At 48.3% G+C, this 22,332-nt stretch overlaps 1 protein-coding gene across 1 annotated transcript; it reads right to left on the bottom strand.

The window, feature by feature from the left end:
- Positions 1–345: 345 nt before the first annotated feature.
- On the bottom strand, positions 346–2,832 carry LOC103255803 (sulfotransferase 1A1-like). The gene is made up of 7 exons (XM_021710310.1): positions 2,685–2,832; positions 2,493–2,578; positions 2,268–2,414; positions 1,348–1,474; positions 1,167–1,261; positions 504–681; positions 346–386 (listed from the first exon to the last, which is right to left on the bottom strand). The coding sequence occupies exons 1-7, from the start codon at positions 2,830–2,832 to the stop codon at positions 346–348; spliced, it is 822 nt and encodes a 273-aa protein (XP_021565985.1).
- Positions 2,833–22,332: the final 19,500 nt, after the last annotated feature.

Here is a 22,332-nt window from a genome sequence, read left to right on the forward strand (position 1 = left end):
TCAATAAACACTCTTCCCCATCGCCCGCTTCTCCTGGGTTGCACTTCGGCAGGCCCTCTTTCCCTTCCCCAGACAGGGCAAGTTGGGGAGCTGGAGTCTGGGGAGAGGGTGATGGCCTTATTTGGTACAGTGATAATTTACTCAATCAGCTTGGTTTTTCTCATGGCTTCCAACAGAGGGTCGGTGTTGAACACAACTCACATTTTATTCTTAAGCCCATGGGACATCCAGTTTCCCACATTCCCTTTGGAGGGGTCCCCAGGGAACACCCCCCCTCAGCTATGAGCAGAAGGTGAGGTGGCAGCCTGCCATCTTCTCAGCATAGTGGGCGTCGAAGCGCTCATTCTAGGCCACAGTGAAGGTGGTTTTCCAGTCTCTGGTGATACCTTGGGGAGGGCAAGGGAGGCTGGTGTTGCACTGCAGAGGGGGCTCTGAGTGGCTCAGGGTGAGTTCCAGCTGCTGCTCCCACCCTCCCCAAACCCCTGTGCTGGCGAGGCACCCACCTTTCCACATGAAAGGGGAGTTCTTGTGGTCCATGACTTCGAGGGGAATGGAGCTGTATTTGCACATGGACTTCTCCATCTCCTCGAACGAAGTGTGCTGGACGATGTGGCCCACAGTTTCCTCTGGCAGGGAGCGCCCCACAAACTCCAAGACCTTCAGAATCTCTCTTTTGGGGTTCTGGAGCAGCAGAGGACTCTTCAGTAAAGGTTTGGGTTGCTCAATAGGCAACCAAAACCCTCAAAAAGGAACTGCCCACTTCCACTAGGAACCTCAAAGCCAGGTCCTTGACTCTGGTCCTCTTTCCCTGGAGCAAAATTAATTGCTGTCTGCCTTGCAGTTTGTAATAATCAGTGTTTGGTTCCTAATGGTTGTCACAGTCTTCCATGACTGTGGGTCCAGGGATTGACACACCCTTTGGCACCGACGAGCAATAGCAGTAAACTGCTGTCATTTACCACGTGGAGCTCGCTCAGGTGCTAGGAGATATGAGCTGTGCATCAATGTGGCATCGCAGCTGAGGATCCTAGGCCAGAAACGCTGGATGAGAAATCCAGGACTAGTGTGGGGGCTGTCCCAGGGGAGGGTGTAAGAGGCTTCTCAGGGCCTCAGAGTTACTGTCTCTCAGGTGTGACCTGGAAGGAAGCAGTAACTGATGGTCTCACCTCCTTCATGTCCTCATAGAAGAGGTAGAGGACAGGGTGGTTGTGACTCAGCTCCCACCATTCCCTCACATGCTGGTACCAGGATCCATGAGACACTGCATAAAGGACACAGGGTTGGTCATCATTTTGGCTAGCTGCTCCTTGGCTCCAGCCCCGCTCCACCTTCCACTGTCAGGCACACCTTCTCCTGCCATGAACTTCTCCAGGAAGTGGTCCCAGGTGCCAGGCTCAGGATATAGCTTGGCCATACGGTAGAAATGGTAGTAGGAGACGGCCACATCCTTGGCATTGCGGGCAACATAGACTACCTGCAGGGGCAGAGGAACCCCACCCCCAGCACCATCACCACACAGCACGCCTGACACCAGTTTTGCTTTTGTTTTCGCAAAGTGCGAATCGGCTTAGAAGCGGGCTTGAGATCTCATGGAAAAATTATGAGTGGAATGGGGTCTGAACACTGCTCTGATGGCAAAGTCCTGGCTTGTTCCTGGAACCATGTTTTATTCTAATTTAACATCCATTCATGCCAAAATGCCCACATTTAGAGCAAGGCATGCCGCATTCCTACCAGCCCCCTCCTCCTCAGACCTATGGGCTCCCAGACTCTGCTTTCTTAGGTGTGAAGAGTCTCACTTTCCTGGTCATCTGACCCTCACCAGGGCAAGAGGCAATTGGTCTCTCCCATTAAGCTGAGATAAGGTTCTGGCTGGGCCCGGTGGCTCATGCCTGTAATTCCAGTACTTCGGGAGGTGGAGGAGAGAGACTGCCTGAAGACAGGGTTTCGAGACCAGGTTGGGCAATTTGGTGAGACTTCGTCTCTACAATAAATTAAAAATTAGCTGAGTATGGTGGGGTGTGCCTGTGGTTCCAGCTACTTGAAGACTGAGGTGAAAGGATCACCTGAGCCCTGCAGGTTGAAGCTACAATGGCTAAGAGCATGCGACTGAACTCCAACCTAGGCATCAGAGTGAAACTCTAACAAAAAAAAAAGAGAGAGAGGTGAGAGACAAGGATCAAGGAAGTGAGGAGACCTTACCAGAAAAACAGGCCAAAAGCTAGGATGGCCCAGGAGCCTCGTTCCTGGCTGCCCTTGCCACTCACCTTGACCTTCTGTTCCAAAACAGTCTGAGGCAGCAGGGCCAGGGGCAGGCGTGTCTTGATGAGACGTGGGGCCGGTTTATCTTGCAGAGTCTCTGTACCCGAACCACATTTTGGGAAAGGTCTAGTGAGCTGGAGTCTCAGTCCTGTCTCCCTCTCCTCCCCTTGCCCCCAGCACACTGCCACACACCTGAGGGAGGCCCTGGGACACGGAGCTCAAGGCCTGACCCGAGTGAAGATGGGGTCCCTGTTACACTTCTCTATGTCACCGCCCTGGTAGATCATGTCCAGTATGTGGCTGATCCAAGTGGCGCCTATGGTGGGAGGGAGGAAGGTGAGAGGTGAGCAGGGCTGAGGGCGGCACTGCTGGCCAAGGTAAGGACTGCAACCCAGGAGGGGTGGGTGGTCCTGCTTACCTACCTGACTGTGGGTAGGTGCTGATCAGCAGGTCATCAGGCCGGGCCTGGAAGCTCTCCAGCGACCCCAGCCCCTTTGCAATGTACTTGATGAACGGGACCCCCTTAACATACTCCAGTGGCGGGCGGGAAGTGTCCAGGTCCAGCACCATGCTGCTGCTGCGTCAGGGTCCAGAGTCTGACCTTCCCTTAATACTGTTATGACAATACAATTTGCTGAATTCTTACTTTAGGATGAGGACATTGAGGTGTAGGGCGATTGAGCCACCTGACCAAACTACTAAGTTAGTAAGTGGTGGAGCTGGGATTCAAAACCAAATCTAACCGTAGTGCAGTGGTTCCCAATTCTAGCTGTCCCTTTAATTTACCTGCAGTGATTTTTCTTTTTGAGTCAGAATCTCTGTCACCCAGGCTGGAGTTCAGTGGCATGATCAGATTCCACAGTCTCAACCTCCTGGGCTCAGGCGAATTTCAACTTTTCCTGTAGCTGACACCACAGGAGCATGCCACAAAGCCAGGCTAATTTTTTAAATTTAGTGTAGAAAGGAGGTCTTGTCATGTTGCCCAGGCTGGTGTCGAACTCCTGGGTTCAGGCAGTAGTGTTGACTCAGCCTCTGAAATGCTGGGATTACAGGCATGAGCCAGCACGCCCGGCTCATTCACCTGCAGAGCTTTACAAAATCCCAATACCCAGGCCCAGTCCAGCTAAGGCTCCCTCTGAGTGGGGGCAGGGTCCAGATGCAGGGTTTTTTTAAGCTCTTTGGAAGATTCCAGCCTGCATTTAAGAAGACTCTAGGACCTGCCTAACCTAACTCCTTGCCAGCATTGCCTTATTACTTCCTGCTGTGGTGCCCAGCCCCCGTCCAGTGGGCTCCTCTACCACCTCTCCCTTCCTTGAGCTCCACAGGCCCCTCACATGTGGATTCCTCCCCGGTGGTCTGGCCTCTGATCCCACTAGCCCAGCCACACACCACATTTTGATTGAGAGACAAGTAGAGCCGATTGAGCCACTGAGTTTGCTTTTGTTGTCAGGGTCTAGTATAGGAATAAACAAAACTCTAATGTCTCAGTAGAAGGAAAGGGTGGAAACCCTCATCAGACTGGAGTGTTTGAAATGGTATCTGTACAAGAAAAGGGCAGGGATGTCAGAGAAGGGAGCAGAACCATAGGAACTGGTTTCTGCCTTGGGAACTTTGCAGCCAGGATCTCAGTAGGGTGAGGGCGGCTTGGTTCAGCTTACCTACACTTTGACACTCACCTGATCTCCCAGGTACCTGGCTCTGTGCCCTCCTTGGTGTGCTATAGCTTAGTGAGTTGGTGTGGCCAGTGCTGAGCAGATTGCTGTGACAAAGGTTTTGTGGGTAAAAAGTTGGAGGGATCTAAGCCAGGGCTGGGATTTGGCTATTATAGCGAAAGAAAAGGGTGGAGTCTACGGTACCTCCTTCCGCTTCGGCCTTCCAAGTAGGTAGAACTACACACATGTGCTACCACGCCCAGCTAATTTATTTGATTTATTGTAGAGACTAGTTCTCACCACGTTGCCCAGACTGGTCTTAAACCCAAGGGCTCAGGCAGTGCTTTCAACTACGCTTCCCACAGTGCCATGATTACAGGTGTGAGCTACTGTGCCCAGCTGGTGGTGGATTGCAAAGAGGGGACAAGCATGGATAGTTGAACTACTGAGCTTGCTTTTGGGGGCTGGAGTCTGGAATTGAAATTAGCAAAACTCTGATGACTCAGAAACAAGAAGGAACGAGGACCCTGGACAGTCTTTATGTTTTATTTTATTTTTTGAGTCAAAGTCTCACTCTGTCATCGAGGCTGGAGTCCAGTGGTACAATTACAGTCACTACAGCTTCGAACTGCAGGGCTCAGGCAATCCTTCCCTTCAGCTTTCCAAGTAGTTAGAACTACTGGTGTTGTACCACCATGCTCAGCTACTTTTTGGATTTGTAGAGATGAGGACTCACCGTTTTCCCAGGCTGGTCTTGAACCCATGGACTCAAGCAATCCTTTAGCCTTCACCTCCCAATGTGCTGAGCCACAAGTGTGAGCCACCGTGCCTGGCGATTCTGGACAATTTGAAAGAATGTGTGACCTCAGAGGCAAGCTGGAGAAACCTTAGGCAGTGGGGGCTCCAGTCATAGGAGAGCCTGCTCAAATGCCTCCTCAGTTACCCTCCCCCATACTCCGGGAACTAAACTGGCTAACTCATGCTGAGCATTAGCAGCGATTATGAAATAGCTGGGCCACTGCAGCCAGGCCTGCAGTTCCCTACAGGCTAGGTGACCTCAGCCAGATCACTTAGTCTCAGAAGGTCAAATACTCAGCTTATCTATATTTAGTGTGAACTGAGTAGAAGCCAGGCCCATCATGTGCTACTTGATTAAATATTTATTGACCAGCTACTCTGTGAGGCACCTTGTTCTAGTAGTGAACAAGAGATGCCCTCTGGGAGTTTAGTATAGGGGCTGGTGGGAGACACTAATGATATAAAGAGCTCAATTTTAACTATCGAGCCAGGGAAGACGTCACTGAGAAGGTGGCATGTTATCAAAACAGAAGGTCTAATGAAGAAGCTTGCGGTCAAAAGGAATAGACAAAGGCCCTAAGCAAGTATTGGCAAGTCCTAGAACGGCCACAAGCACCATCATCACCATTTTCGAGATGGGAACATGGTCGACAAAATGTGCCAGTAGAATGGTCCCTCAGCAAACAGCCTGACCTAATGTCGTCTACAGCCTAGACCAGCCCCCACCCGGGGTGAATCTCACATACGTCGTTGGGGCACATAGAGTGCAGAATGAGGCCTCTGTGACATACTGATTCAGTTCAGGCTTGGTGTCAGCAAAGGGACCGGTTGGTGTCTTGGAGCTGAGGTCCAAGGAGGTGGTGTCCAGCATGTGTGACTGCGGCGGCAGGCAGACATCACGAGGAATCTGGGTGCAGCCAGCGCAGGTAGAGCAGGAAGCATCACCAGGACGGGCAGGCAGCATGTGCACCGACACACACAGGTGGAAAACGATGGAAAGCGAAGGCCGCCTTGCAGGGCAGGTGCGAACAAAATGAGGCAAGCTGCGCGAGGCCTGCGGCTGTCGCGATGCCCACTCAAACTGCCGGCGGAGGGCACCAGAGCGGGGGGAGGCAGCTAGGGGCAGGCCCTAAACCCTGGCATGCCTTTCTCAGCCCAAGGGCAGACACTGGTGCTGGGAAGCCATGCACGATAAGCACCTTCTCCCTGGGGAGGAGAAAAGGGTGTAGTCTGTGAGTCCTGCCCTCACACCCAGTGGCAAGCCAAATGTGCTCCCCAAGGTTCTTCAGTCATCACACAGCCATCAGACCTAGCCCCACCCCCTTCACGGGGATTCATCCCCCTTGCACAAATTCAGGTCCTGCCTCCAGTGTTCTAAGTACTTGAACTAACTTTCCCTTCTAGGCTCTATTCCAAATCCCCAATTCCCATGTTGCCGGACCCCAGTCCTGATCATCAGGTCCTTTCCTGTGATGAAGAGACCTACAATATCAAACCCCCTATTACTCTAAAATTGTAGCTAAGGAGGATTCGACATGCAGCCTGTGATTCCAGAATAGCTCTTAGCAAATGAACACCACTCCCGAGAAACTACAGAAAATAGAAATTGCTTACTTATCATCTCTTGCTAGGCCAGTTTTGATCAAATGGAATGTTTAAGGTTAAATTTAGAAATTTTCCTTTGTGATTAAGGCTAAACGTAAGACTACTTGAATAGCCCAGCTCAGTGGCTCACGCCTGCATCCCAGCAATTTGGGACGCCGAGGTGAGAGGACTCAGAGTCCAGGGGTTCAAGACCAGCCTGGGAAACTTGGAGAGACCTCATCTCTACACTACATCAAAAATTTAGCTGGGCGTGGTGGAGGGCGCCCATAGTTTCAGCTACATGGAAGGCTGAGGTGGAAGGATCACATAAGCCTAGCGAGCAGATGCTGTGGTGGCCGTGAGCATGCTAGTGAAATGCCTGTTAGCAAAATAACCGTGGTGACTACTGCCCCAACCGTCCATTAAGCAGTAAACCACATCCTGCTTTACAGAAAGCCCAGATAAGCTGTTCTGCAGCTGCTTGAGGTAAACTGTTCTGTAATTTTTACTGTTCTGTTAAGTGTTCTGTAACTGAACAGCCCAGATAAGCTGTTCTGAAACTGCTTGAGCTAAACTGTTCTGTAATTGTAACTGCTCTGTAACCAAAATCTCCTGTTTGACCCACATCTGACCTTGATGAAATTGTGGTTTTGGCCTCTATACACCCCTTGCTTGCTCCATTCAGGGTCGAGAGTTTTCCTGGCGTGAGCCTGCTCGCGACTGCTGGCAATAAATTACTCTGTAATTTAACTCTCAGTGTGATGGCAATTCCTTAGTGCTCGCAATTCAGCTACAACATTTGGAAACCCCAGCAAGATTGGCAAAGCTCAGGAAAGAGCCTCACTCCAGCTCTCTCTGACTTTGTTGAGAAGTTATAAGGGAGGTGTCCCCTGAGACTTCCTGCCTGGAGGGATCTGGAATGACCACCGACTTCCCTTCACCCAAATATATTTGAGTTCTACATTTCCTGCAAGGAAAGATTTCAGTTTGGTTTCTGTCTGTATCTCTGTTTGTTGGGGGAACCCAGCCTGATGAAGCCGCCCCAGAGTCACTGTTCATTAAGTCAAGATGTTGACTGAACAGAGACATCTGACTCTTTACTCCCGATTCTCCTCCTTAATGTTGCGTTTTTCCTGTATACCTCTGTCAGAACTTCCGATCTGACTCACTGCCTCTTTCTCATCTGTTTCTCTCAGTATGTGATCAGGTCTTTCTCGACCTTCTGGTCCCCTGGATTGTATGATAAAAAACTTTTCTGCTGGATTTAGTGAGGACTATGGTGTCCGCCTTTCAAAAGGCAGGCTTTGAACCCTCTGTGAGCCAGACTGGCCATCATTTGATGCTGGGTGGCCCTCTACTGGGTCTCTGGATGTTCACATTACTCAGTTGGTTTCGAAAGTCATCACAGGAACTCCCAGATTAATTCTCTTATATTGACTAGTGGCTGGGTTTGGTTCAGAACCCCTTCCCTGGTTAAAAGTATGTTCCCTTGAGTCTGGAGCACAACCTCATCTGCTTATCTCTAAGTCCCTCTGTCCTCTCCCCTAATGTTCATCTCTCCCTATGCCTTCCACTGTTTTACCTCCCACTGACCCTGATGAACTTCTCCCCTTTTCTCCTACTCCCTACAATCCGACTTCCTCACTCACCATCACTTCTTCCACCTCTCCCCTGCCCTCCCCAACTCTTGCCTCTCACCTCTATCCCAGACGGAACCAGCCCCTTTCTTCCCCTCCAGGAAGTTCCCCCTCCGTGGGGTATGGACTGGGATAATGGCCCTTCTGGGTGTATGTTCCCTTTCCACTGCTGATTTGTACATCTGGAAGGACCAAAACCTCCGGTTTTCAGAACAACCCTGTTTTGACCTCTCTAGTCGAGTCTATTATGCGCACCCATTGTCCCACCTGGGATGATTGTCAGCAACTCCTGACTTTTTACCTCTAAGGAACGAGAGTGATTCAAGGTTGAGGCTAGAAAGTCTATCTTGGCCTCAACTGCTGGTACAGAAGAGGGGATTCAGAAAGTTTGGAGCGAAGTTTTCCCACCCTTCCCATCTCAACTGGATTCTAACACCAAGGGGGGATCCAGAGCATTAGACACTTATCACCAAACTCTCTTGGCTGGTTTGAGTGGAGCGGCCTGGAAACCTAGTAATCTTTCAAAGACCACTGAGAGATTCATCAGGGTCCTGAGGAGTCACCGGAGGCATTCCTTGAACGTCTCTGAGAGGCGTTTCATACCTATACCCTGTTTGACCCCTTAGCACCCGAAAATGCTCGGGGTGTTAATCTGGCTTTTGTGGCTCAGTCGCCCCCCAACATCCAAAAATGTTGCAAAGCTAGAGGGCTCCATGGGAATAAATATCTCTCAGCTGCTTAAAGTGGCCCATAAACTTTTTAATCACCAGGATGCCAAAAAACAAGAACAGGCAAGTCAGACGGCAGATAAAATGGCCAAGCGACAGAAAAAAATATTAGTGGCTGCCCTTCAGGCCACCCGGACTGAATCAAAGCCAACTCACCAGAAAAAAAGGGGAAAACAGGAAGGGACAAAAAGGGACTGGGCATTCCCCATTGGCTAAAGATCAACATGCATATCTCAAAGAGTTTGGCCACTGGAAAAAGGACCGTCCCCATTGCCTGAGGTCAGTCCTGGCCCTCTCAAACACGGGGGACAGGGAATGGGCTCAGAAAATGAGTCAGTCTGAAGGGGGCAGGGCTCTTTTTCTTTAGGTCCCCAAGAGTCTATGGTAACCTCAGCTATCAGGGCCACCTGATGCAATTTCTGGTAGACACTGGGGCAGATCTCTCAGTCCTACAAACACCCTTGGAGCTTATGTCAAACAAACAGATTGCTATTCAAGTAGCAACAGGCACCAGAGACTGTTAGAGACGGTCGGTTTACTTCCAGCCGGATGGTTGATTTAGGGCAAAAACGGGTTGCTCACAAATTTCTAATAGCCCCTGACTGCCCCTGCCCCCTAATGGGCCGGGACTTGCTTCATAAACTGAGAGCAACCATTGTGTTGTCACTAGATAAGACTGAAATGCTTTCCCTCCTACCTATCAAATACTCTTAACTGTTCCTCTCTCTGAAGAGTGCTTCTAATCTCTTCTGATCCTCTTGCCGAGGACCTTTTATGAGGTTTGCTTCAACAACTACAGCAAGAATATCCTCTACCTGGGACAGAGACTAACCCCCAGGATTAGCACAACACCATCGGCCAGTTGTGGTGAGTCTATTAGTATTAGCCACCCTGGTCAGAATATGTCAGTACCCTGAGAGTTTGCAGGCACAGAGGGGAACTGCTTCTCACATCAAAAGACTTTTAAAGGCTATTATCCTGACCCCCTCCCAATTGGCATGGAAAATTCCCTTCTTGCCACTTCAGAAACCAGGAATGTCTGATTATCCATCAGTCCAGGACCTCAGAGAGGTTAATTGGCAAGTCAAAACTATCCATCCCACCATCCCCAACCCTTATACTTTACTCAGCCTACCTCCTCCACAGCATCAAGTCTACACTGTCTTAGATCTAAAAGATGCAGTTTTCTCTGTCCTCCATCTCCTATCTGCCAGCCCATTTTTGCCTTTGAATGGATGGCTCCCAGCTCAGGGAAGACCAGGGAGACCTGAGAGCTGACTTGGACCCAGCTGCCACAAGGGTTCAAAAATTCCCTGACTCTTTTTGGGGAAGCCTTGCAACAGGACTTAAGAGGGTTCCGTGCCTTACACCCTGAAGGTACTTTGCTCCAGTATGTAGATGATCTCTTGCTTGCTGCGACAGACATAAACACTTGCTTAAAAGATACCAAGAATTTACTGCAGCTCCTTCAGAACTTGGGCTACTATATCCTATTGGCTAAAAAGGCTCAACTCTGCTTGACCAAGTTCTCCTCTTTAGGATGTTGGCTTAAAAAGGGTAAACGAACCCTAACCACGGCTCAGAAGGCAGCAATTCCTCGAAACCTACTCCAACCTCAAAAAAATAGGTATGGGAATTCCTGGGGGAGGCAGGATACTGTCGGTTATGGATCCCAGGATTTGATGAGATTGGCAAGCCCCTATATTCAGCCACAGCAGGGAATCAACTTCTGACATGGACTGCCACTGAGGAACTAGTGTGGCAGCAGTTAAAGATGGCTCTTACACAACTCTCGGCTTTGGCCCTCCCGGATGCTACAAAGCCCTTCCACTTGTTTATTCATGAAGAGTGGGGAATAACAAATGGGGTTCTTACCCAGACCTTAGGACCCTGGCAGTGACCAGTGACTTATTTGTCCAAAAGGGTGGATCCAGGGGCCTCTGGATGGCCATCCTGTCTTCAAGCCCTCACTGCCACAGCTATACTGGTTAAGAAGGCAGACAAAATGACTTTTGGTCAAAACCTAATCATGACTGTTTCCCATGTTGTAGAGCCCCTACTTCAGGGGGCCACCGGCTGCTGGATGTCAAATGCTCATATCACCTAATATCAAAGCCTCCCGTTGGGCCAGCCTAGATTAACTTTACTACTGAGAGTCTCAATCCAGCCACTCTAATGCCCAATGATAATCTGAGGACACCAGTTCATAAATGTATGGACGTTTTGGATGTCTCTCAAGCCAGCCACTCTGATCTTCTGGACACTCCCCTGGACCGAGCTGTTGGTGACTTGTTCAAAGATGGCAGCAGTCAGGTGGTAACGGAAGTATGCAAGGTTGGCGCAGCAGTGACCATGGTTCGGAATGAAATTTGGTCACAGTCTTTGCCCAATGAGCATATCTGCCCAGAAGGCTGAGCTAATTGTTTGACCCAAGCCCTGCACTGGGGAATAGGAAAATGGGTAAATATCTTTACTGATGGCAGGTACGCTTTTGTGACTCTTCATGTCCATGCCATGATCTGCCAGGAACAAGGAATCCTCAGTGTGCTAGGTAAGACAATAGAAAACAAAAGGGAAATTTTAGCACTTTTAAAACTATATGGCTTCCCAAGGAGGTGACAGTCATTCATTACAAAGGACACCCAAAATGAGACACTCCAGAGGCAGTAGGCAATTGCCTAGTAGACCAGGCACCTCGGGAGGTGCAGAACTCCCAGTCAAGGCCCTCACTATCCTACTCACTAAAACCTTCCCAGTCCTCTTGCTCCTGCAACAACCCACCTACACCCAGGAGGAAGAACAACAGATCAGTCAATCAGGGGCACAAAAAAAGACGTCAAGATGGTGGATAACCAAAGACTCTAAAATTATCCTCTTAGTTGCCCTTGGACGCACTCTGGTAAATCAAATTCACTCCACACACCTGCGAGTACCTGACTGACTGAAATGCTGAACCGGTTTGATTGTATCCAAAATCTAAAAGGTCTCACCACCTCAGCCACTGAAAAATGTCCTACCTGTACACAAGTAAATGCAAGACAAGGACTAAAACCTTTCATTGGTATTAGGGCCTGGGGACTGAGCCCCAGAGAAACATGGAAAGTGGGTTTTACTGAGGTAAACCCCCCCCCATGCAAGTTACACATATCTCCTGGTTTTTGTAGACACCTTTTCGGGGTGGATGGAGGCTTTTGCCACAAAAAGTGAAACCACACTAACAGTCACAAAACACTTATTAAATGAAATTATCCTAAGGTTTGAACTCCCCATCTCCATTGGTTCTGTCAACGGTCCTGCCTTTACCTCGTCCATAGCTCAGATGGTTAGCAGAACATTAAATATAAGTTGGAAGTCACACTGTGCCTGCTGATCACAGAGCTTTGGGCAAGTAGAATGCAAGAACCAGACCCTGAAAACTACTTTAACCAAATTAATAATGGAGACTGGTAAAAAGTGGATAAGTCTTTTACCTTTAGCCCTCCTTTGAGTTCGATGTACCCCTTACAAGACTGGGTTTACCCCAGGTGAAATCATGTTTTCGAGACCCTGTCCCTTACTACCCCGGTTAAAAAACTCTATTCTTGGAGAAATTACTAATCAGTTTCTGTTAAAATATCTACAGTGTCTCCAACAGGCCCAGACTGCTGTCCACTCCAACGTCCGTGCCATTTTACCAACCCAATCCTCCACAGCCTGTCATCCATTCCAGCCTGGGGATCTGGTCTACATCAAAAAGTTCCAGAAGGAGGGATTAACCCCTGCATGGAAAGGACCATTCACTGTTGTCCTCACCACTCCTAGAACACTCAAGGTTAACAGAAAACCTGCTTGGGTTCATCACTCATGTGCTAAGGAAGCCAAGTACAACAGTCAACAATGGACGATTATGCTTGGGCAAACCCCCTCAAGCTAAACTCTCTTGCTCTGGTGGTATTTTGTAGTCTATTTTCTCCCTCATGGATATGCTCAACATTCAGTGTATTCCTTTTCCCTGACTTACTTAATGTCAGGGAAGGTACTAGCTAGCCAAAATTTCACATATGGGGAGGGGCTGTCTGTGTTATTTAAGGGCGAACTATTTGACCTACTGTCCACATCGAGTACTGAAAAAGAAAGCACCTTCTGGCTATACCCTGTTACCCTGGATGATAAACAGGTTCCCTATTATCTTCTACAGACAACAGACTTTTATCTCTGCCCTGGGAGTCCCACTGACCAACAATGTGATCAGGCCGATCACTTCTTCTGTCCATAGTGGAAATGTGTCACTATCACTCCTTACAATGGGGGACCTAATGACACTTCCCAAATCTCCCTCTGGTGAGCCTCCCTCCTGAATCCAACTCAGACACCTGTATACATAAAAATTATCAATCCCCTCCACTATTCTTGGGGTACAGGCTACACCTGGGGTATACGAGCTTTGTGAATGCTATGACCAAGGTGCCCTGTTCACCATCCAATGACATACATGCTCCTACAAAGTCCTGACCAGGCCTATAGAGCCATTGGCAGAACTAGGATATCCTTTGTTTGTTATCACCACCTTCCGTCCCCTCCCAAGACAATAGAACTACCCCAGGTTCACCTATGCAATACCTAAAACCACCTCAACATCCCCAAAGTCTTCTCAATGCTAACAAACATACATCAATTACTCAGTGTTTCTCTGTCCAGATTAGCTTCAAACTTCTAACTTTGCTTATAATCCAGACCTCCTTATTATGTAGGCCTTGGGGTTGAAGCCCCCATTATTAGCAACAATAGTAAATATCCTCTGGAGGTAATTCACATCACAGTAGGAGACACAACTGGTAATGCATCTTGTGCTTTAACTTCAAGTTTCAATTTGACTGCGTCTCCTTTTTCTGATATTTGTAACCTTTCTCACCCTAACCCTCTCAGACTCTATGACTTCTATGGCTCCTGCCAACACCTGGTTGGCATGCTCTAGAAGCCCTACCAAATGTGTCAGTACTGAAAAATTAAACAATGAGCCTACTTTATGTATTGTGGTTCATGTACTCCCTCGGGTATATGCCTACAGTGGACCAGAAGAAACTCTTTTACTGACCCCTCCTGGTCTTTTGGCCCACTGGAAATGAGCAGCACCCCTGCTCATTCCCACTTTACTAGGCTCGGTGTGGCTGGGACCGCTGCTTTGAACACCACAGCTTTGGTCTGCAGTAAATAGGACTGTCAAATCTAGCTCAAGAAGTTGACACAGACATAGGTAACTGTCAATTTGCCCTAGACCAACGCCACAACCAGGTCGAATCCTTAGCAGAGGTGGAGCTCCAAAACTGGCAAAGTCTGGACTTATTACTCATATGTAGTGTAGTGCTGGGTGAGTCCTGTTGTTTTTACACCAATAAGTCAGAAATCATCAAAAACACCTTCCAGAGAGTCCAAGAAAATTTAGACAGGAGACAAAAGGAAAGAGAAAATAAATCCTGGTTTCCAACCTTGTTTGATTGACACCCATGGTAACCACATTAACTATAGGTCTGGCCAGCCCCCTGCTTCTCCTTCTCAAGGTACTCATTGGGCCCTGTACATTAAATTGGATAGTTCGGTTTGGAAAACAATGAGTCGCTTCTGAAAACTCAAGTATATGTGGGCCCATTACAACCCCCTACCCATAATAGATGAGTCAGTGCTTTGACCCCTGAACAACTGAAAGGAGGGAAGAAAATGCCTGTTAGCAAACCAACCGTGGTGACTACTCACCCAACCTTCCAGTAAGCAGTAAACCACATCCTACTTGACCGGAAAGCCTAGATAAGCTGGTCTGTAACTGCTCAAGATAAACTGTTCTGTAATTGTTACTATTCTGTTAACTGTTCTGTAACTGAAATTTCCTGTTTGCACCCCACCCAACTCTGATAAAATTGTGGTTTGGGCCTTTATAAACCCTTTGCTTGCTCCATTCGGGATAGAGAGTATTCCTGGTGTAAGCCTGCTCTCGATCGCCAGCAATAAAGTACACTGTAATTCAATTCTTAGTGTGATGGAGACTCCTTAATACTGGCAATTCAGCTACAACATTTGGTGGCCCCAGCGAGATCTCAAAAGCTCAGGAAATAGCCTCACTCCAGCTCTCTCCAGTTTGGTTGAGAAGTTATAGGAGAGCCGCCCCCTGAGACAATCCAGGGCCCTGTAACCTTTCTTCTGGCACAAAGGGATCTGGAATGACAGCCGACTTCCCTTCACCCAAACATATTTGAGTCCTTCTGCATCTCCTTAGAAGTAGGATTTCTGTTCAGTTCCTATCTGTATCTCTGTTTGTTGGGGGAACCTGGCCTGACAAGGCCACCTCTGAGTCACCATTCACTAAGTCAAGACATTGACTGAACACAAATATCTGACTCCTTACTCCCAATTCTCCTCCTCAATGTTGTGCTTTTCCCATGTACCTCTCTCAGACCTTTGTATCTGACTCACTGCCTTTTTTCCATTGGTTTTCTCTCAATACGGTATCAGGTCCTTCTCAACCCTCCAGTCCCCTAGTCTGTATGATAAAAAATTTTCTGCTGAATGTGGTGAGGACTGCGGTATCCAAACCCTCTGTGAGATTGACTTGCCTTCATTTGATGTTGGGAGACCCTCTACTGGGTCTCTGGATGTCCACGCTACTCAGTCAGTTTGAAAGGTCGTCACAGGAACTCCTGGTCACTCAGACCAATTCCCTTAATTGACCAGTGGCTGGATTTGTTTCAGAATCCCCCTCTCTGGTTAAAAGTATGTTCCCTTGAGTCTCGAGTCTAATCCCATCTGCTCATCTCCAAGTGCCTCTGTCCTCTCCCCTCACATTCATCTCCCCCTAAATCTTCCCCCGTTTTGCCCCCACCTGACCCTGATGAACCTATCCCCTCTTTTCTCTTCCTCCCTACAATTTGACTTCCTCACCCACCATCACTTCTTCCACCTCTCCCCTACCCTCCCCATCTCTTGCCATTTACCTCTGGTCCTGAACGGAACTGGCCCCACTTTTTCCCCTTCAGGAAGTTGAGGATGGACCAGGGTGGATGGCCCTTCTTATATGTTCCCTTTTCCACCTGTGATTTGTACTATTGGAAGGCCCAAATCCCCCATTTTCAGAAAAACCCCAAGTTTTGACCCCTGTAGTCGAGTCTATTATACGCACCCATCATCCCACCTGGGATGATTGTCAGCAACTCCTTTTGACTCTTTTTACCCCGAGGAACAAGAGCAAATCAAGGTTGAGGCTAGAAAGTCTATCTTGGCCTCGACTGCTGGTACAGAAGAGGGGATTCAGAAAGCTTTAAACAAAGTTTTCCCCCCTTCCCGTCCTGATTGGGATCCTAACACCCCAGGGGGATCCAGGGCATTAGACACTTATCACTGGACTCTTGACTGGTTTGAGGACAGTGGCCTGGAAACTTATAAATATTTCAAAGACCACTGAGAGATTCCCAAGCAGTAATGGGGGGAATTCCTTGAACATCTCCGAGAGGTGTTCTGTGCTTATACCCTGTTGAACCCTGGATACCCGAAAATGCTTGGGCTGTTAATCTAGCTTTTGTGGCTCAGTAGGCCCCTGACATCCGGGAAAAAATTTGCAAAAACTAGAGGGCTTCACGGGAATAAATATCTCTCAGCTGCTTAAAGTGGCTCCAAAAGTTTTTAATAACTGGGATGCTGAAAAACAAAAACAGGCAGCTCAGAGGGCAGATAAAATGGCCAAACAACAGACAAAAATATTGGTGGCTCCCCTTCAGGCCAACTGGCCTGATTCAAAGTCAACTCACCAGAAAAAAAGGAGAAAACAGGAAGGGACAAAAAGGGACTGGGAGTTCCCTGTTGGCTAAATGCAACATGCATATTGCAAAGAGTTTGGCCACTAGAAAAAGGACCGCCACCACCAATTAAGGTCAGTCCTGGCCCTGCCGACTACAGGGGGGCGTGTCAGAAAATGAGTCAGATTGCAGGGGCTAGGGCTCTTTTTTCTTTAGGGCCACAATAGTCCATGGTAACAGCACTTATCAGGGGTCAAGCGGTCTGATGTCTAGTAGACACGGGGGCAGGACTCTCAGTCCTACAAACAGTCCTGGGGATGTGAAACAGATGGATTGCTGTTCAAGGGGTGACAGGCACAATCAGAGACTATCAGTTTACTTCCAGCCAGATGGTTAATTTAGGGTAAAAATGGGTTACTCACTTGTTTCTAATAGCCCCTGACTTTCCCTACCCCCAATGGGCCGGGAATTGCTTCGTCAACTGAGAGCAACCATTGTGTTCTCACCAGACAAGACTGAAATGTTTTTCCCTCCTACCCATCAAATACTCTTAACTGTTCCTCTCTCTGAAGAGTACCTTCTAACCTCTTCTGATCCTCTGACTGAGGGCCTTTCATCAGGTTTGCTCCAACAACTACAATGAGAATATCCTCTAGTTTGGGCAAAGACTAACATGAAGGGATTGGCACAGCACCGTCTCCCAGCTGCGGTGAGTCTATTAGCATCAGTCGCCCTGGTCAGAAAACATCAGTACCCTGTGAGTCTGCAGACACGGTGGGGAAGGCTGAACTAATTGCTTTGAACCAAGCACTGCACCGGGGAAAGGAAAATGGGTAAATATCTTACTGGTGGCAGGTACGCTTTTGCAACTCTTCATATCCACGACACGATCTACCGGGAATGAGGACTCCTCAACGTGGCAGGTAAGACAATAAAAAACAAAGAGGAAATTTTAGCCCTTTAAAAATCTATATGACTTTCTAGAGAGGTGACAGTCATTCATTACAGAGGACACCAAAAATTAGATACTGCAGAGGCAACAGGCATCACCTAGCTGACCATGCAGCTTGGGAAGTGGCAGAACTCCCAGTTGAGCCCCTCACTATCCTACTCACTAAAACCATCCCAGTCCCCTCACTCCCGGAACAACCCACCTATACCCAGGAGGAAGAACAGCAGTCCAGCCAACCCGGAGCGCAAAAAGAGATGTCAGGATGGTGGATAAACAAAGACTGTAAAATTATCCTCCCGGCTGCCCTTGGACGCATTCTGGTAAATCACCTTCACTCTAACACACACTTGGAATGTACCCAACTGGCTGAAATGCTGAACTGGTTCTACTATATGCAAATTCTAAGAGGTCTCACTGCTTCAGCTGCTTAAAAATGTCCTTCCTGTAAATGCAAGACAAGGACTAAAACTGCCTGTTGGTGTTAGGGCCCTGGGACTGAGCCCTGGAGAAACACAGGAAGTGGACTTTACTGAGGTAAAACCCCCTCATGCAAGTTACACATATCTACTGGTTTTTGTAGACACCTTTTCAGGGTAGACGGAGGCTTTTGCCACAAAAAATAAAACCGTACTAACGGTCACAAAATACTTATTAAATGAAATTATCCCCAGGTTTGGGCTCCCCCTCTCCATTGGTTCTGACAATGGTCCTACCTTTACCTCGTTCATACCTCAGATGGTTAGCAGAACATTAAATATAAACTGGAAGTTACACTGTATCTACAAACCACAGAGCTCCGGGCAGGTAGAACTCATGAACTGGACCCTAAAAACTACTTTAACCAAATTAATCATGGAAACTTGTGAAAAATGGATAAGCCCTTTACCTTTAACCCTCCTTTGAGTCCAATGTGCCCCTCACAAGACTGGGTTTACCCCATGTGAAATCATGTTTGGGAGCTCCCCTTCTTACTACCCAGGTTAAAAAAAAACCCTATTCTTGAAGAAATTATTAATCAGTCTCTGTTAAAGTACCTCCAGTCTCTCCAACAGGTCCAGGCTGCTCTCCACTCCAGCTTCTGTGCCGTTTTACCAACCCCTCCTCCACATCCTGTCATCCATTCCAGCCTGGGGATCTGGTCTACATCAGAAGGAGGGATTAACCCCTGCAGGGAAAGGACCATTCACTGTTGTCCTCACTACTACTGCAACACTCAAGATTAACGGAATATCTGCTTGGGTTCATCACTCCCGTGCCAAGGAAGCTAAGTACAATAGTCAACGATGGATGGCTACACCCAGACAAGACCCCCTCAAGCGAAAACTCTCTGGCTCTGGTGGTATTTCATAGTCTGTTATCTCCATCATGGAGATGCTCAACATTCAGTCTATTCCTTTTCCCTGACTTCCTTTACGTCAGAGAAGGTCCTGGCCAGTCATAATTGGACATATAGGGACGGACTGTCTGTGTTATTTAAGGCCGAACTATTCAACCAAATGTCCATATCAAGTACTGAAAAAGAAAGCACCTCTGACTATACCTGTTGCCCTTGATGATAAACAGGTTCCCTACAACCCTCTACAGACAACAGACTTTTATTTCTGCCCTGGGAGTCCCACTGACCAACAATGTGATCAGGCTGATCTCTTCTTCTGTCCATATTGGAAATGTGTCACTATCGCTACTTACAATGGGGGACCTAATGACACCTCCCAAATCACCCTCCTGTAGGCCCAAATGCAACTCAAATGCCTGTACACATAAAAATTATCAATCTCCTCCACTATTCTTGGGGTACAGGCTATGTCTGGGTATACGAGCTTATGTGACTGGCTATGACCAAGGTGCCCTGTTTACCATTCAACGACATACACTCTCCTACAATGTCCTGACTAGAGGTATAAGGCCACTGGCGGAACTAGGAGACCCTTTGTTCAGTTATCACCAACTTCCACCCCCATAGACGATAGTAATACCCCAGGCTCACCTATGTAATACCCCAAACCAGCCCAATAGCCCCCCCAGTCTGTTCCCAATGCTAACAAACCTACATCAACTGCTCAATGTTACTCTGCTTCAATAAGCTTCAAATTGCTGGCTATACTTAAAATCCAGACTTCCTTATTATATAGGCCTTGGGGTTGAAGCCCCCATTATTAGCAACAATAGTAAATGCCCTCCAGAGGTAATTCATATCACAGTAGGAGCCATAACTGGTAATGCAACTTGTGCTTTAACTTCAAGCTTCAACTTGACTACATCTCCTTTTTCTGATATTTGTAACCTCTCTCTCACCCTAACCCTCTCAGGCTCTATGGTTTCTATGGCTCCTGCCAACACCTGGTTGGCATGCTCTAGAGGCCTTACCAAATGTGTCAGTACAGAAAATTAAACAATGAGCCTACCTTACGTATTGTGGTTCATGTACTCCATGAGGTATATACCTACAGAGGCCTGGAAGGAACCCATTTACTGACCCCTTCCGGTGTTCTGGCCCGCTGGAAACGAACATCCCCCCTGCTCGTTCTCGCTTTACTAGACCTCAGTGTGGCTGGGACCGCTGCTCTGAACACCACAGCCTTGGTCCGCAGTGAATTTGGACGGTCAAATCTAGCTCAAGAAGTTGACACAACATAGGTAACCTTCAATTTGCCACAGACCTACTCCATAACCAGGTCGAATCCTTAGCAGAGTTGGTGCTTCAAAACTGGCGAAGTCTGGACTTATTACTCCTATGTCAAAGAGGACTCTGTGTAGCGCTAGATGAGTTCTGTTGTTTTTGCGCCAGTCAGGAATCATCAAAAACGCCCTCCAGAGAGTCCAAGAAAATTTAGACAGGAGACAAAAGGAAAGAGAAAATAACAAATCCTGATTTCCAACCTTGTTTGATTGCAACCCATGACTAACCACGTTAATTACAGGTCTGGCCGGGCCCCTGCTTCTTCTACTCCTCAGCCTACTCATTGGGCCCTATATATTAAATTGTATAGTTCGGTTTATAAAACAACAAGTTGTTTCTGTAAAACTCATGTATATGCGGGCCCATTGCAACCCCTACCATAATAGATGAGTCAATGCTTTGACTCATGAACAGCTAAAAGGAGGGAATGAAATGGCTGTTAGCAAACCAACCGTGGGGACTACTGTCCCGACCTTCCAGAAAACTGTAAAACACATCCTGCTTGCTGGAAAGCCCAGATAAGCTGTTCTGGAACTGCTAGAGATAAACTGTTCTGTAATTGTTACTGTTCTGTTAACTGTTGTGTAACTGGAATTTCTTGTTTACACCCCACCTGACTGAGATAAAATTGTGGCTGTGGCCTTTATAAACACCTTGCTTGCTCCATTCGGGGTCAAGAGTTTTCCTGGCGTGAGCCTGACCTCGATGCCGGCAATAAAGGACTCGTAATTAAACTTCCAGTGTGATGGCACCTCCTTAATACTCGCAATTCGGCTACAACACCACTGCACTCCAGACAGGTAGACTGAGTGAGACTCCTACTCAAAAATTAAAAGTTAAAAAAAAATGATTGAGTGCACATTTTGCTTCTTCCCACCTTCTCTAGGCTTGGATCTAGTAACTATTGTGTGTTCTGAAATAACACAGTCATTTGCATTCAGCCCCTTGATAAGCAGAAAGCGCAAAGAAAAACTTCAAGTCTCTAAAAGCTTCCAGAGGACCTAGATAAAAAATAAGTTCTGCTGAAACTTCCTAAAGCCCAGAATATGTATCTCTTCCCTTAGTATCTGCATGACAAGTGCTTTCTTTTATGCCTTTGAATCAACTGTGGGTATAATGTTCAGGATTAAGTCTTGTGACCCCAAACTCCTGGTGGATGGGAAGAACTGTATCCAATTGGAAAGCACCCTGTTCCCAATTGTCCAAAAGTCCTTGTAACTTGAAAGAGTGACAGGACTGATCCGATATGACTGCTGGTTTTGTCAGCGACTGTCTAAGGTCTAAACTCTGATTAGAAAAGATATTAATAGTGGTCACAAGTCACATCATTGCTATTAATCAATAGTTAAGATAGATAAGACAATGCCTGTTTTCCTATAAATACTGGGATGAGTTTGTGTTGCTTTGAGCGGGTTGTGGCACAAGTGCCAAGTCGGTCTCGCTGAATTTTGAATTCAGGTTAAGTTTCTCTCCTCCTGGTTCTTGCCTCTTGCGTTTCATTGGCGACCAGGAGCAGCCCAGTGTTGATCAGGCTGCCTCACTAGCCCACCCCTTCACCGTGTTCCAGAGTCAATTTGGCAGGGCACCGCCTCCCTGCTAGGCTCCTCCCTGTGATAGGCCCCGCCCTCGTCACTAGATCTCTCCACCTTCCTGTCCTGCCCAGTGTCCCAGGCCTGGCCCACCCCTCTCGATGCCCGCCTCCTCCGTGAAGCCTTCCTTCTCGCACAGAACCGACCCCCCTTACCAGGGCCCTTGCATGCGGATCCGCCAGGCCCCGCCTTTTTTGCGGCCCCAAGGTGCTGCTGCACCGGACGAGCAGGGTTCACCATGAACCCCACGTAGACGCGACCCCGGTGCCGAGGACTCCAGCCACAGAGCAAGCAGACGCTGAAGAAGGGCCCCGGCCTCTCCCCGTCCCCCGTGGGGCCCATCGGGACCAGCGAGTCAGGGATCGCAGCTGGGCTGATGGCTGTGACCTGCACCCGGGAGGGCTGGATCGCCAGGTCTGCAAGATGGTTGTCTCGGGCACGGTCCCGAGGCACCCAGGAGGCCACGGCGATGCGGCTTCGCGCACCCTCTCCTGACTGGAGCGAGGTTTCAAGATTGCCGCGTGGCGCACAGGCTTCTGCGCAGGCGGCGATCGCCAGCCAATCAGAGTCGGTTCGGCCAGTCGAGCTCCTGCAGACGCTGATCAGCGGACTGGCGGCAAGCACGGAACCCTCGACTGCTGGGCAGCCTGCCTCCCGGAGGGCGAAGTGCCGCGTGCCGGACGTCTATAA

Source organism: Carlito syrichta, unplaced genomic scaffold (genome assembly GCF_000164805.1).
Source record: "Carlito syrichta isolate Samal-C Ts95f unplaced genomic scaffold, Tarsius_syrichta-2.0.1 Scaffold288416, whole genome shotgun sequence".
NCBI classification, from domain to species: domain Eukaryota; kingdom Metazoa; phylum Chordata; class Mammalia; order Primates; family Tarsiidae; genus Carlito; species Carlito syrichta.